General features: G+C 41.3%; 1 protein-coding gene across 3 annotated transcripts in view; it reads right to left on the bottom strand.

The window, feature by feature from the left end:
- Vmp1 (vacuole membrane protein 1) overlaps positions 1 to 16,600 on the bottom strand; it is a 105,921-nt gene that overhangs the window by 85,765 nt on the left and 3,556 nt on the right. The window contains exons 1-3 of one of the 3 annotated variants that reach the window (XM_052758876.1): positions 5,022 to 5,125; positions 1,652 to 1,753; positions 153 to 288 (exon numbers count right to left, since the gene is read on the bottom strand). In XM_052758876.1, the coding sequence (XP_052614836.1) occupies positions 153 to 288; positions 1,652 to 1,727 (212 nt within the window). In that variant the 5' untranslated portion in view covers positions 1,728 to 1,753; positions 5,022 to 5,125. Of the gene's footprint in view, positions 1 to 152; positions 289 to 1,651; positions 1,754 to 3,071; positions 3,146 to 5,021; positions 5,126 to 16,600 lie in introns of those variants that run through there. The other 2 variants (XM_052758875.1, XM_052758874.1) reach the window with 2 other exon arrangements.

Genomic DNA, 16,600 nt, shown 5'->3' with positions numbered 1-16,600 from the left:
AACTATAGGAAGGAAAACAAATGTTCCTATGATAATGTTCTAAATTTAATTAATCCATTTTGGTGGAACAGATGGCAGGGAGTAGGAGATGGCTGAGGACTTCTAAAATTAGTAAATACGATTTATATGAAAAGTAACAGAAAACTCTTTACTTTGAGGTCCATTCCTTCAAAACTACAAGAGTTTCCAGAGAAAAATACTGCAAGGTAATGAGCGGCTGTCTCCACAGGACAATATTCTGTCTTTCTTCCCGATCCCTTCTCTTCTTTTCATGTGCTGAAGAGGGGTCTGAAAAACAACAGCAGAGAAGTTAAAATAGAATTCCTAACATCTGTGCCACCTTTCTTTTCTTTTTTTTTTGGTTTTTTGGAGACAGGGTTTCTCTGTGTAGTTTTGGTGTCTGTCCTGGATCTCGCTCTGTAGACCAGGCTGGCCTCGAACTCACAGAGATCCACCTGGCTCTGCATCCTAAGTGCTGGGATTAAAGGCGTGCGCCACCACTGCCCAGCTATGCCACCTTTTTCAAAGAATAAAAATCAACACACCTACCTATGTTATATCTCTTAGACTGCACAAAAAAAAAACAAAACTCAAAAGTAGAATGAGATTTAACATCCAGACCCTGCAAATTTATGGGGTACAAAGTACTAAACTGAGAGGAACAAAATTCTAACAAGTATCAGAACTCCCTAACAGAAAGCCAAGGACTGTGGTAAGTCCCCGTACTGAAGCCTCAATGGCTTCTTATGTGTCTGTACATCTACCTCTTTCCATCAGTGGCAACTTTGCAAAGTATTCTTTTTAGTTATCATGGAGAGGGACAGTACAATGTATAACTGCTTAAAAATGTAGTGGATGAAAAAAAGTTTCATCCATGTCCCAGGTAACCATTCACACAAGTCCTATAATCCTGAGAAATGGCAACTAGTCCAAATTCAGCAATCTTTATTGGCTCAGAAAGGAAATGAATTGCCATGGTTGCCACTCATTTTTGGTGCTGATGACCAAATCCAGGACTTCACACATGCTGTGCATGTCCTCTACCACTGAACTACACCAGCATCTCCAGGGCTGTTATTTTCTCATCAGTGTTTCTGAGGCAACAACAACAAACAAACAAAAACAAAAAGCAAACAGAAAACCATACAATCCTTAGCTGGGTGGGTGGTGGCACACGCCTTTAAATCCCAACACTTGGGCGGCAGAGGCAGGTGAAGCTCTGTGAGTTCGAGGCCAGCCTACAAACAAAGTGAGTTCTAGGACAGTCATGGGTACACATAGAAACCCTGAAGCCTTGCCTCAAGAAAAAAAAAAAAGGATCCAGCAGTTGAATTTGGACTAAAACTACAAATTTGGAATAATACATGTATGTAGGATAGTTATTTCTGCTGCAATATGCTTGTTTGTTTTGAGACAGAATCTCACTACACATCCCTGGTTGTCCTAGAAGTCACTAAGTAGATCAGGCTGGCCTCAGACTCACAGACGCATGCCTATCTCTGCCTCCTGAGTGCTGAAATTAAAGGTGTGCAGCATCTCAAGATGTAAAGGCAAACTACTTGGACAGTGAAAGGATTAAGTGAGGAAATACATGTAAAGCCACAGAAGAGTCCCCAGGCAGTTTGTTATTACTGCTGCCTATATTCCTTACCTGGAAAACTCCCATTATGCTGCTCCTTACTCATTGCTACACGTCTCTGGTCACAATTTTTTCCATTTTCTGCCATTTCATAGATCAGTAACTCTGGAGGAGCTAACACAGAAAATAAAGCCCAGCAACACATTAGATCTTCTGCTATGCAGCTGAGACTAAAACTGAATACAGGAGCAACACGGCATACACCCTACATGCGAACTATATGATGTGTTCACACTATTTTTTCTTTTTATAACCAAGAGTTTTATAGATAGCTTATATAATTCCATATAAAAGTTTGTGATTATAAACCCTTTCTAAATAGTTATTCTAGTGATTTGTTTTCCAGATTAAAATTTGGGAACACTTTATTCACAGAATAAAGGTATTAAGTACTAGTACATCCCAATACTGATAAACTATAGATCTAATACCCATCTAATTCATAAATTAATAAAGACACTATTTGAAATTTGCCATTTCTTGTTATCATTTTATCTTTTATAGTTATGTTAACATTATTAGAAAATAAATTCACGAAACAAAACAAAACACAAAACATTTATGAGCCAGGCGGTGGTGGCACACAACTTAATCCCGGCACTGGGGATGCAGAGGCAGGTGGATCTCTGTGAGTTCAAGGACAACCTGGTCTACAGAGTAAGTTCCAGGGCAGATAGGATGACACAGAGAAATTCTGTCTCAAAAAACAAAAAGTAAATAAATAAATAGATTCATTGTATTAACACAAATATCATAGATCCAAGAACACAGGAGAGCTTTATGTAGAAAACACTGATTCAAATGGTAATGGGCACAGAAGATAAAATTTTCATGTTTAAAATATATTAGAAGTTTAAGGTCAGTCTGGGCTATGTGAATGCCTATCTCAAGGGCGGGTATATTCAAATAATATAACTTATTCACCCACAAAAGAGATAAAGCAGATTTGAGTGTGACCTGTTTACACCATCTACCATCCCACTGACTGCCAGGTTGAGTCAGCTGATTCAGTTGCCTAAATTGGTGTCCTTTTCCTCCCACTGTTCCATGTATGTCCCTTCCAAAGACGCATGCTTCACAGGTTGAAGAGGACGGCCATTCGTCAGCCAAGGGTGTTGAAGCAGGTGTACTCCCCTGCTAGAACCTCCAGACAAGTTCTCCACAAGGAAGAGCCAGGCATGGTGCCTCATGCCTGCAATCTCAGAACTTGGGACGCTGAGTCTGTCTACACACACACACACACACACACACACACAGCAAAAAGAAAGTGACCACTGGCCAGGGATAGGATATTTACATAAAAGACCATGTATGTATGTGCATGTGTTCTTGTGTGGAACTAACCCTAAATGCTAAGACATCTAAAGGGTAGGAAGTAGGTGAAACAATGAACTTGGAAGCCACCTAGACCAGAAAACCAACATCATGCTACCTTCCCAGTGATGTCACCGTGGCTCACTCTACTAGTCCGCAACAGGCCCCTGAGGTGAGGTTACAATAAGTAAGATAAGTCTTCAGGAGAGTCTGGCAGAAAACAAATGAACACAAGAGATCAATTACAACTGAACAGAATGAAACTGGGGATTAACGAGATTAGATGAAAAAAAGACAGTGTATAATTAAACAGGGATTAGAATTTAACAGAATGGGATTTAAACATAACCTTTACAAGCAACTACTCTAGGGATGTGAACAAATCTATAAATCTCTACAAACAAGTTCACTTTTATTGCTGTTTTGAGACCAAGGTGGCCTATAACTCACTAAGGAGCACAAGTTGGTCTTGAACTCCATAACATTACTTCAGCTTCCTAAGTGTTGAGAGTATCAGTTGCTCTATTTTGTCTGTCTGTACAGACCTCCAGGTCTTCTACGGTTGGTATTGAGATTAAAGGCGTGTGTCTCCATGCTGGCTGTATCCTTGAACACACAGAGATCTGCCTAGCTCTGCCTCCCAAGAGCTGGGATTAAAGGCGTGCGCCACCACGCCCGGCTCTGACCCCCAGGCAACTTTATTTATTAACATACAAATAAAATCATATTTCAGTACAATTAAAATATCACCATATTTCTCCTTTTCTATTTTAATAAAAAGAAAAAAGGAAAAAGGTTATAACATAAGAAAAACTATATACAAAAGTACAATAACTATATACCATATATACAAGTAATAAATACCTAAACAATGTCTAGTCCATTTGTATTTGACAAATTCAGAGAAAATAATTTCATTATCTATCCTATTTTGGTAAGTCCAAAATGTACCTAATTCACTTTCTATCGTAACTAATCTTCAACTATAACTAACTAATCTTCAATTCCCTCAAAGACCCAAGAAGGAAATAATATTACCTAACAAAAATAAAAATAGGATGTGCATGCAAGCAACTTACAAAAAAAAAAAAATGTGAGTTGACAGAAACAGCCAGCTGCCTGGAGAGTCACCTGAGATTTCTCTGCAGTGTTGGGGCATCATCTTCAGCCTATAGGCTTAGTGTATCTGACAGACTCATTTGTGAAGTAGGATGTATACAAGGTCAATAGTTCGACCTCACATTGGGTGAGAGCAGTCCATGTACCAGAAACACCTGGTATTTTTAATATTAATATTTAATATTTAATATTTTTAATCTTGTTCAAGATATTGTACTTATACCATTCATTTAACAATGTAATGCAAATTGCTGATTCTTGAATGTTATTATTACTAACTATTAGGATAAAAAGAAATGAAAGTCAGTAGTTATACATTACAATAGAACTTGTAGTCATATTAGGTATGTTTTCAAGATTGAGCAGATATATTTTAGATAGACAGGTCATCTTCAAACCCTTTAGAGAGCTAAAGAATACGGCATTTAAAATGTTTTAATAACTTAGAAAATTTTTCTTTTTGTTATGACTATGAGACATGTCAGCTCCTGGCAGTACCAATCTACTTCAGAGAAAATATGGGCATTGAAGAAACTGCATATGGAGTTAACTTTCATTGTGGCAAAAATTAGCCACTGGACAACAAAGTATCCTTGAATCAACCACCTACTTGAGCAGACTTCTGTCATCAAAGGCCGTGTTGGGAACACACATCCTGCACTAACCCTCTTCACCTTTCAGGGACTTAGCTCACTTAGCTCCTTTGGTTCTCTCTGTGTCATCAGTCTTGGCTTCTTTATTCTCTCTGGCAAATAAACACCATCTAGTACTTCCCGTTTCTGTCCTTCACTGATATAGTTCTCCAGAGAGCTGCATACAGACAGTCTACACTTCCTCATCAGCAATGCAGTGAGCCTTCTGACCCCACTGATGGGGAACCAGGAAATAGCTTTCCTGGAGAACACTAATGACCTCCACGCTGGCAAATGCTAAAACACTCACACCTTACCTCGCTGGGTGAGGCAATCACTCCCTCTTCCCTTGACAGCTCCTTCTGCTTCTACTTCTTGGAGTTATTCAAAGCCTGGTCCTGGGTTCTTTTTGTGTTCTCTTCACACTCTCCCTAATGATGTCATCTAGTCACTCAGCCTTAAATACCCTCTACATAGTGACAATTCTCCTTCTCTCAAAAGCAGAATGTTCCACATGACAGTGCCTTATGAATATTCTGTAAGAATAATCAGATCACAGAAGGATCTTGCCAAGTATTCAAGCCCAACCCACTCCTATAATGCACACACAGGCAAGCAGAAGTAAATTGATTCAGATAATGTCACAGAACAAGTTACAACAAACATAAAAAGCAGTACCCCAAACACAACTGGTCTTAAATAACAGTATAGGTGTGCTGACCTGTTGGCAAGACACTTTTCTTCCCCCAAACTAAATATAGATTATTTCTTGAAGGATTTTGAAAGAAACAGTCTCAATCTACATCTTTTTCTTTGTACTATTAGAAAATTGGGCCAAAGCCAGGCGTGGTGGCACACGCCTTCAATCCGTCTTTGTGAGTTTAAGGGCAGCCTGATCTACAGAGCAAGTTCCAGACTGCCAAGGCTACACAGAGAAGCCCTGTGTGTACACACACACACACACACACACACACACACACACACACACACAATTGGTATTGTGAGTTGTAAAGATGGCTGGAATAATTCTAATCCCTAGAGCTCATTAGGCTGTATGTTTACTCAAACTTCTAAACTACAAAGCTGAGGCTTAGCCCCCGAACCATGGCATCATATCGAGTTCCAGATGCCCTGAGAGGACATAAGTACCTTTTATTTGAGAAATACACTGTCTTTGCTGCCTGTGTCTTCTAGCTGCAGATGGTTACCCAATCCAGCATCAATGCACCCTGTTAATCTCACTATTATCATCTTACTTTTTGGAGTCAGAGGGAAACGACTTGTTTCTGGAAGTTACCAACATGTCCTGATTGAGTTGAGTCCATTAGGAGAAGGACCATTTGGATTATATATTCCATGCCTACTCCCCAAGATAGAACTTATTTATACCCCATCCCAATTCTGCTTTCCTTCTCAGCTCAAGACTGTTTAAATTTTTTATAGCTATAAAAGAAAAAAAAAGAATCTTACCATCTCCAGTTAAGTCTCTCTCATCAAAATTTTTCTTTCATTAAAAGATTATGTGTGTATGGATGTTTCCCAGAATGTATGTCTGTGCTTCCCATGTGTGGAGAGCCTATGGAGGCCAGAAGGGGGTTCCATCCCCTGGTACTGGAGTTACAGATGGTTGTGAGCCACTGTGTTGGTGCTGGGAATTAAACTTGGGTCCTCTGCAAGAGCAGCTGGTGCTCTCAACTGCTGACTCATCTCTAGCTCTTGGTTTCTTTCTTTCAATGTTTCTTTGGGTAATTTAAGCTTTTGCATTTGAGCAATTTATATAACACCCCCCATCTTAATTTTCATTTCATTCTTAAATATTTTTCTTTGGCCTTGGGAGACTGTCGGTAGTTATGTTTTCTATTTCAAGAGGAAGCATATAGATGTAGGCATCCTGACTTACACCTGTAATCCCAGCATTCGAAAAGCTGAGGCAGTGGTATTGCCATGAGATACACAGTGAATTCTAGGCCAGTATGTGCCACAGTGTAAGACTCTGTCTCAACAAAACAAGACAAAACACATGATGACACAAACTTGTAATCCTAGCACACAGGAGGCAAAGCCTGGGGGATCCTCTTAAGTATCAGGTTCGCCAGGGCCAGAGCCAGCGCCAGAACCTGTCACACACACAAAAACCAAAACCGAAAAAACAAACAAATAAAATCAAACCATACAGGGAGATTACATAGTGACTGGCAGGTAGAGGCACTATTTCTCCATGCCCCTTTCTTTTCAAAGTTTTTTGTTTTGTTTTCTTTTAATTTCATGTTGCCAAGGTGGCATATGCCTTTAATCCTAGCACTTGGGAGGCAGAGGCAGGCAGATGAGTTCAAGGCCGGCCTGGTCTTCAGAGAATTCCAGGACAGCCAGGACTACACAGAGAAACTGCTGCGGACCGCAGGAATATATCATAAGAACTCAGCTGGTTATGGAAAAGTCACTACCTGGAGGGATCAAGGATTTCCTCCAGAGGAAGCCAAATTCCAAGGAGTTTTTGGTGTTACTTGGCTTGTTATATATCAGCTGTATTCTGTTATGAAAATCATGTGTGCCTTCATAGTTTTCCCAATTGACTTTTCCCTAAGAAGGGCTAACAGTGTGGACTGATCACTCTCTGGACATAAACATTCCAGGTATTTGGAGAACAGCCTCAGGAAAGGCTTCCTCTGGAATCAGATATCTCCCTTGGCCACTTTCAAGGACTAGCAGTAACAATAGTCCACATGCAAGTCTCCTGATTTAAGATAAATTCCACAAGGAGACACCGCCTAGGTCAGGTGGACGTTAAGTAATAGCTTTACACAATTTAGCTCGGACCCTCCTTTCTGACATCCTTACTAATTTTATAGACCTTTAACTCCTTACCTAACCACTTCTAGGAATATTTAGATAACTTTCTGTGCTGACAGCTATGCTCAGCCAGAACCCCAGTCCAAGCCTCCCTGTAATTATCATCATTGGCAGCTTTTGGCCAGGTCTATCCCCAGATGGAGGAGAGTACCTTATCAGAGATACCTCTGTACTCTCTAAGAACAGACTTAAGCCGGGCGGTGGTGGCGCACGCCTTAATCCCAGCACTCAGGAGGCAGAGGCAGGCGGATCTTTGTGAGTTCGAGGCCAGCCTGATCTACAGAGCGAGATCCAAGAAAGGTGCAAAGCTACACAGAGAAACCCTGTCTCGAAACCCCCCCCCCCCCAAAAAAAAGAACAGACTTAACAGACTTAAGCATCCAGGCTACCTGTTTGAGAAGGCCTGGCAGATGTGCCAATTAAGCCTTACTTCCTCCTTTCCCAAACCTTAACCTCCACTTCCAGATCTCCCTTTAACTATCACCAGAGGCATCTAACTGTACACAGGTTGCCTAGCGACTGAGCACACTTTCCCCTACCCTGCAGAAAAAACGGCAGATAGCTTGGACAGATAGGAACCACAGGAAAAAAGACAGTTTTATTTTCTCCCATTGACCTAGCAACTTATAGATTCTTAACATTTTCTACTAATCACGTTTAAGACTATAGTTGAGCACATAAGATCTCCCTTCTTAGATATTACCCAAATTTAGCCTTTAGTTAATTCATTTTCCCATTGGTCACTTCCCTTTGGGGTTGCAAATGATAATTAACAGTTATTGCCTCTCAATGTGATTCTTATCACCCCTCCCGTTTGTCCCTGGAAGCCTGGCTTTATATACCAGGACTTCAAGGGCATGAAGACGGAGAAGAGAAAAGAGAATGGAAGAACTAGACGGGTAAGAACTTGAGAGGAACAAACTGAGATGGGGAAGAACTAGATTAAAGGGCTAGAAGAGAGGATTAGAGGAATGAGCTGGAAGATGAGGAAGAGCCAGATGGGAAAGTACCAGCTGGGTAAGAACAAGCTGAAAAGGACCTAGATGAGGCAGAATTAAGACAAGAGAATTAAGATAGAACTTAGAGGGAGCAATAGATAAGTACAGAGAGAAATCAGGCAAGAAAGGAGCTAGACATGAGAACAGAACTGAAGCTGGGTATAAAGGATGTTATGCCAGAGGAATTAAAGCAAGTGGACTATAGAGCTCGGTGTGCTGAGATTCTATTTCCCGAAAATAGTCCTCGCCGTTAGTAGTTCTCTCTCCTGAGCCCCTGGGATGTATAATATTAAGGCTGGTCATCTAATATTATACAAGAAGAAACCCTGTCTTGAAGCCCTCACACCCAGCCCCAAAAAAGTTATTCGAGGGTAAAAGTCTAAAATGGGGGGCAGGAGAGATGGCCCAGTATTTAAGAGCAATGGCTGCTCTTCCAAAGGATTTAGGGTTCAGTTCCCAGCACCTATACAACAGTTCACAACTGCCTGTAACTTCAGTTCTAGGGGATCCAATGCCCTGTTCTGGGCTCCACGGGCACTAAGCACACATGGTTCACAAACATACATGCAGGCAAACACCCATACAGATAAAAAAATAAACAAATATAAGCTAAGTGGTGGTGGCACACACCTTTAATCCCAGTACTCAGGAGGCAGAGGCAGGCAGATCTCCAAATTTGAGGCCAGCCAGGTCTACAGAGTGAGTTCTAGGACAGCCAGGGCTACACAGAGAAACTTTGTCTCGAAAAACAAAAACAACAAACAAAAAATCTAAAAGAAGCCTACTTAGGTAGCATAAGATGAAATAATAAGTCCCTTTTCACGTTCAATGTAGTAGGATCAATTTTGGCCACATACTATGAAATACTGTCAAGTTCAAGAATATGGAAGCAAATCCAAAGTATTCTTGTTCTGTTTAAAAGACTGAAATGTCCTCAAACAAGAATCTAGCATAAATTCTTGACCTTCAGTGGAGTCTACTTTGCAGTGAGGGTATACAGTATAAGTCAGTTTTGCTTATAAGAGTAGGCTGCTAAAATAAACCTTATATTCCTTACAATAATGCAATTTGTGGATCAGGTCAGAAGACAAAAATAGAACAGAAGCATAACCCAGAACATCAAACAACATTTCAGACATGAGAAATACCTTAAAAGGCCATGTTTGAAATAAAAGGTTGGTATTAAAATAAGTGCTGTTTTTGTTTGTGTCTGACAGAAATGCTTAGAAAGCATTGCTAGGCAGCTCACAAAGGTTCTCTGTAGGCTGTACGTTCAGTGCTGAGACTACAATACTCCATTCACTTTCAACATTAGCCCCATTTAGAATACAAAAACAATACAGAACAAAATTATATAGTCCTCCAAGAGGGGTGGGGGAGACCCACCAAGTTAGTAACAAACCTAAAAGCAGTATTCAGATACAGCATGGCCTCAAATAACAGTAAGGAATATGCTGACATGTTGACATGATACTTCTCTTCCCCAAAACTAAAGCAAGATTGCGTCATGGGTAAAGTCACCTGCCACCAAGGCTAACAACCTGAGTTCAATCCCAGGTCCCACATGTAAAAGCAAAGAACTGACTCTTGCAAGTTGTCTCCTGACTGCCACATGCTTTGGCATGCATGTACAGACCCACGTACAAATAAGTATTAATTTTTAAAACAATTGTGTGGTGACGCAGTAATAGAAATTTCCTTGGGTAAAGGTTGCTGGAAAAATTAAGAGAAAGAAAAGAAAGTAAGAGCACTAAACCCACGGATTCTCATTTTTTTGGCAACATTATTCCACAATGAAATTAACATCCTCCTGAGTCATGTTTCTTAATGAAACATGCAAGCCATACAAAGATGTCAACTTAGGCATCAGCTTTCAGTAACTTTCCTCGCCTTTAGAAGTATCTACCCTGGTGGAATGCTTAAGCATATCTAGTTCTAGGCCATGCCACAACAGCTGCAGATTCCCTAAAGCTATAAAGATTAAGGACCTGAAAAACTGAGTGTTAGAAATTAAATAAACAATCTAAGTGAGTAATGTACCCTGACTCAATGCACACTATCAAAGAGATTATCAGACCACCAGACTGAGTAGATAACACAAACTGTCAAATGATGATAACAGTTAAAGAATATGTTTTCTGAAAATACATGATTTGAAGGGGAATGCATGTGAAATCCCTTGAATGCTTTTGAACTTAATTTCTTAAGTCTTGGGGAACTGCTTGCTATTAGACTAGACTGGCCTCAAACTGGTAACAATCATCCTGCCTCGGCCTCCCTTCTGAGTGCTGGAGTTCTATGTATGCACACATTTTGGTAAGTGAGAGGGGTCCTGAAACCAATCCATATGGATGCAAAGGATGACTGTACCACAATGTTTAAATGATCTTAAAAATCTACCAGGTCATGGAACCTTGAATATTCTCTCTCCATCAGTGTCTTTTGTAACCTACACATCTAAATACCTAGAGGTTTCCGAAGAACTTCGAGTGAAGTGGTTCATGGAATGAAAATGACAAAGCTGACCACTTCTTAAAGACATTCTGAATACATAAACGCTTCCACGTATTAAAAAATCTTGCTCCCATCTGTCCCTTATGTAACTAGTACTCTCCTTATAAGACATAACCACTGTATCAGCCCTTTAAAACACTATATTTATTCTTTTCAGACGTATTTTTATGTTATGTGAGTGCTTGCACATTAGAAAGGCCAGAAGGTGTCAGATCCTCTGGAGCTGGAGTTACAGACAGTTGTGAGCCCACATGTGGGTGCTGGGAACAGAACCTGGGTCCTCTGGGAGTAGCCAGTGCTCTTACCTGCTGAGCCATCTTTCCTGCCCTATCACCATATTAGTTTTGCACAGCAGACCATTCTTTTTCCAAATGCTTTATTTAGTTAGTGTGTGTGTGTGTGTGTGTGTGTGTGTGTGTGTGTGTGTGTGTGTATCTGAGTACATATGTGCCACAGCCCACGTTTAGAGATCAGAGGACAACTTGTAGGAATCTGTTCTCTACTTCCAACATGTGGGTTTTGAGAATCCAATTCAGGTGTCAGGTGGCAACGAAAGCCTTCATCTGTTGATCTATCTCAATGACTCCCCCAACACTCTCTTTTCTCTCTCTCTCAACATCTGTGTGTTGGGGGGAGGGTGTTGTCACGGTGTGTAGGGGAGGTCAGAGGACAACCTTCAGGAATTACTTCTCCCCCTGCCTAATGTGGGTTCTGGTTGCCAGGCTTGCCAGGCTTGCCAGCAAATGCCTTCAGCTGCTGAGCCATCTTGTTGGCCCCCAAACACTCTATCTCCTTGTTATAGCTTTTTCTTTATCTGAAGTTGGGCCTCCCCCTTCCCTTTGTCCCCAAGTAAGTTATCTATCTGGTCTTGTGCTTTACAATATTTTCCTGAATTTGTACTTTGGGTTCTGAGTAACATCCTTTCCTACCTGTACTTAGCTCCCTTGTTTTAATATTGTATTATATTTATTTACTTGTGAGGGAGAGGAGGGTGCTACACAGGCCACAGTGGGCACATGGAGTCAGGAAGACTTGGCAGGAGTTGGTGCTCCCCTTCCACCATGTGGGTCCCAGGGTCAAACTGAGATCGTTATGCACGGTAGCGGGCACTTTTACCCACCGAGCTCTCTCTCTCTTGCTCCTATCTACACTCTTTTTAAAAAAAAAATAATTTATTTATTTATATACATAGATGTTTTGCCAGCAAGTATATCTGTATGGGGGACTCGGATCAGATCCTCCGGAAGAAGAGTTACAGACAGCTGTGAGCTGCCATGTGGGTGCTGGGAATTGAACCTGAGTCCTCTGGAAGAACAGCCAGGGTTCTTAACTGCTGAGCCATCTCTCCAGCCCATCTACATTATTATTATTATTATTATTATTATTATTATTTATTTTTGTAGGCAGGGTTTCTCTGCATAGCACTGGCTGTCCTGGAACTCTCAGAGATCCGCATTCCTCTGCCTTTGGGATTAAAACCATACATCAATACACCCTGCTTCTACCTACAGTCTTATAAAAAAGTCTCATCCAAACCTTCCTTCTCCTATTACCTGGAACAACCACCCACCCAGTTACTAAACTCAGATGCTAGTCATTCTTGACATTTGTTGTTGCTGCTAAATCATTCATCTTATCTAAGATCAAGTCCTATTTCAATGTATCTACAAACTGCTCTAGATTTTTTTAAACATTTATGCATGGTTGGTTGGGTGGGGGTGGTGGGCTGTTCCTCTCATAGAGCACATGTGAGGGTCGGAGGACAATCTGCTAGGGTCAATTCTTTCCTTCTACCATGTGGGCTCTGGGGATTGGGCTCAGGCCGTCAGGTACGGCCACAAGTACCTTTACATGCCGAGCCATCTTCTATCCATTTGGTCACCCTTCTTGTTTCAGCCATCTTCATCTCTATACTTGCAGTGGACTGTACTATACTGCAGTAGACTCTTAATTTCTCTCTTCATTAATTTTTTTTCTCCCAAACTGAGGTTTCTGTTTTGCTCAAACTGCTCTTACACTCCAGAGTTCAGGAGGTCCTCTGCCCTTAGCTTCCAGAGTGGAAGAACCATAGCTGTGCACCACTATGCTGGGCTTTTAAGTCTTCCAAGTCCATCTGTGCTCCAGTCCTTAAACAAACATAGATGGGCATTGCTAGCTCTTTCTCAGACTCTTGTTTCATGATACTTTAAATTCCCTATTGTTTTCCCCAGAACCTGGTATAAGACCTAAGAAAGAAGATATCTGTCCACTGTGGAGGTCTGAATGAGAATGGCCCTTGTAGATACTTATTTGAATACTCGGTCCCCAGTTGGTGGAACTGTTTAGAAAGGATTAGGTGTCTCACTTTGGGTGGGGCTTAAGGTTTCAAAAACCCAGTTAGCCCCCATCTCTGCCTTATGCTTGAGGATAAAAACATAAGCTTTCAGCTGGAGTTACAATGACAGTACATGCTTGCCTGCCTGCCGCCATGCTCTGTGCCAAGATAGTTTGTATTCATCCTGAGTCGTAAGCACCAGTGAACCTTGCTTTGGTCACAGTGTCTTTTTTTTTTTTTTTTTAAAGATTTATTTATTTATGTATACACTATTCTGCCTGCATGTCTGCCTGCAGGCCAGAAGAGGGCACCAGATCTCATTACAGATGGTTGTGAGCCACCATGTGGTTGCTGGGAATTGAACTCAGGACCTTTGGGAGAGCAGCCAGTGCTCTTAACCTCTGAGCCATCTCTCCAGCCCTGGTCACAGTGTCTTATTACAGCAATAAAATAGTAACTAAGACATCTATTAACTGGATCAATGAACAAATAGATAAGGCAACTAATCTCACTGAAAAAATCTTTCCATGCAAAGAAAATGATAGAAAAGAATGTTAAATGTCAAGATAGTTGGCCTTAGTTTCTAAATTCTGTATTATGACTTAAAAATATAAACTGTTAGTAGGAATTGGGGGTGTAGCTAAGTGGTACACCACTTGCCTAAAATGTATGAGTGGATAAGTATGTTAAACTCAACCCTGAGTTTAATCCCCAGAACCTATGTGGGGAGAGGACCAACCCCCTCAAGTTGTCCTCTGATTTCTGCAGACACAAATATAAAATTACTAACTAACTACATAAATAAATGTTAAAAAGTAAATTTTTAAAAAGGAAAAAAAAATAGTTGAGTCTAGTGGCACACGCCTTTAACCCCAGCACTCAGGAGACAGACACAGTGGAATCTCCGAGGCCAGTCTGGTCTACAGAGCGAGTTCCTGGACAGCCAGGGCTACACAGAGAAACCCTGTCTCAAAAAACAAAACAAAGCAAAACCAACCAACCCAAACAAAATAAAACCACCACAAAAAACCAAACAAAACCAAACCTGTCAACAATAAAAGAAGGACAAAAGGACAGCTACAAAAATGGTTCCTTTCATTAAGACTCATATATGTGTTGTAAAATATTCACACAAAAAGAACAAGATATTTACTTTTTGAAACTGCATTAGTAATGATTAAATACCAAGTAAGCACTAACATAATGATACGCTTTCCTTTTTTTGTTTTTTTGTTTTTCGAGACAGGGTTTCTCTGTGTAGCTTTGCGCCTTTCCTGGAACTCACTCTGTAGCCCAGGCTGGCCTTGAACGCACAGAGATCTGCCTGCCTCTGCCTCCTGAGTGCTGGGATTAAAGGCGTGTGCCACCACTGCCCGATGATGACACACTTTCCAAAGAAGGCTGGGAAAGGGTTCTCAGCAAGAGCTCAGTGTGCCACCAGATGATGGGAACAGTATGCTAGGCACTGTCTAAATGCTTTCATTGAATCTATTCATTGACCCTTAACAGAAAGGGCACTGACTTCACAGCCTATGAGGAAACTAAGATAGCAAGAGGCTAAGTAACCAGCTCAGGTGTCAGATAATAGAGCCGGAATTTGAACCAAGGCTTCAAATCCCAGGCCTGTGTGTGTGTGTGTGTGTGTGTGTGTGTGTGTGTGTGTGTGTGTGTGTGTATCCCTGGCTGTCCAGAAACTCACTCTGCAGACCAGGCTGGCCTTGAACTCCAAAGATCCACCCATGTCTGCCTCCCAAGCGGTGGGATTAAAGGTGGGCACACCATGCCCAGTCAGCTCCCAGTCTTTACACTATTGGTGTGGTCCTTCCGGTTACACCAGGAAGACTGCAGCAACACTGAAAGACCCACAATCTACACAACAGTCAGGGGACACTAACAACTCCAGTAATAGGTAGGTAAGCTGGAATAAAAGCACTCAAGGGCCGGGCGGTGGTGGCGCACGCCTTTAATCCCAGCACTCGGGAGGCAGAGCCAGGCGGATCTCTGTGAGTTTGAGGCCAGCCTGGGCTACCAAGTGAGTTCCAGGAAAGGCGCAAAGCTACACAGAGAAACCCTGTCTCAAAAAACCAAAAAAAAGCACTCAAGGGATTGTCATTGCTTAATTTAAATATGCCTAAACTGCAAATGTCACCTTTTAGATGGCACAGAAAAGTATCTCCTGTTCAAATATCCAAGGTGCATATTTTTTTAATGATTTGTTTTTATTTTATGAACACTGGTGTTTCGCCTGCATGTATGTCTGTGTAAGTGTGTTGGATCCCTTGGTACTGGAGTTACAGACAGTTGTGAGCTGCCATGTGAATGTTGGGAATTGAACTTGGGTCCTCTGGAAGAACAGCTAGTGCTCTTAACCGCGGAGCCATCTCTACAGCCCTTCAAGAAGCATGTTTTAAAATGAGCTTTATGTAATGTTTTATATATTACATAAGTTCAGTTAAGAAAATTCTATCCTCCTAAACAAAACAGAGTTTCTAGAGACAACACACTCTTTAAAAATTTATCCTAGCAGGGAGTGGTAATGCACACCTTTCACCTCAGCACTCTAGAAGCAGGCAGATCTCTGTAAGTTTCAGGCCAGACTAGTCTATATAATGAGTTCCAGGCCAGCTAGGAGAGAGCTGTCTATAAAACAACAAAAACAAACAACCAAAAAAACCTTCAAACAAAAAATTTACTCTAGTTATTGGGGTTTAGCCAGCAGCTGAGCCCATGCTAGGAGGCATAAGGCTCTGGGGCTCAATCCTAGCACCCCCTCCCCCACGAAGTTTACTCTGAACAAATACTTGCACATCTTTGTGAAAGCAGATTATCAACAATCAGAATCACAGTTATGATTGTCTTAGTGCATCTGGTTCCCCAGGTTTGCTAATCTAGAGTTCGTTTCCAAATGCAAAGGAGATTACAAAGCCGCACTACCAGGGCTGCTTTCCCCAGCAGGAGAAACTAAATGCATCTCTGGAGTCAGGGGAAGCAAAGGTTCAAACAAAGCATTTATTCTTCTACAATGGCTGTTTACCTCGAAGGACAGTTAGAGAAATGACCTTGCAGATCAGAATTAAGAAAACAGAGTATCAGTATTACGGCAGCTCAGAAAGTTCTTTATATTAGGAGGAAAGAAAAGAAACAGCTTTCCCCTATGCATTGGCAACATCATGAGACATGTTACAGGGATCCTGTCATTTCGACTTAAATGATGACATTT

Source organism: Peromyscus californicus, unplaced genomic scaffold (assembly GCF_007827085.1).
Source record: "Peromyscus californicus insignis strain IS unplaced genomic scaffold, ASM782708v3 Scaffold_3__1_contigs__length_106647218, whole genome shotgun sequence".
NCBI lineage: Eukaryota > Metazoa > Chordata > Mammalia > Rodentia > Cricetidae > Peromyscus > Peromyscus californicus.
The sequence above is the reverse complement of the archived record's forward strand: the minus strand, read 5'-3'. Positions and strand labels throughout refer to the sequence as shown.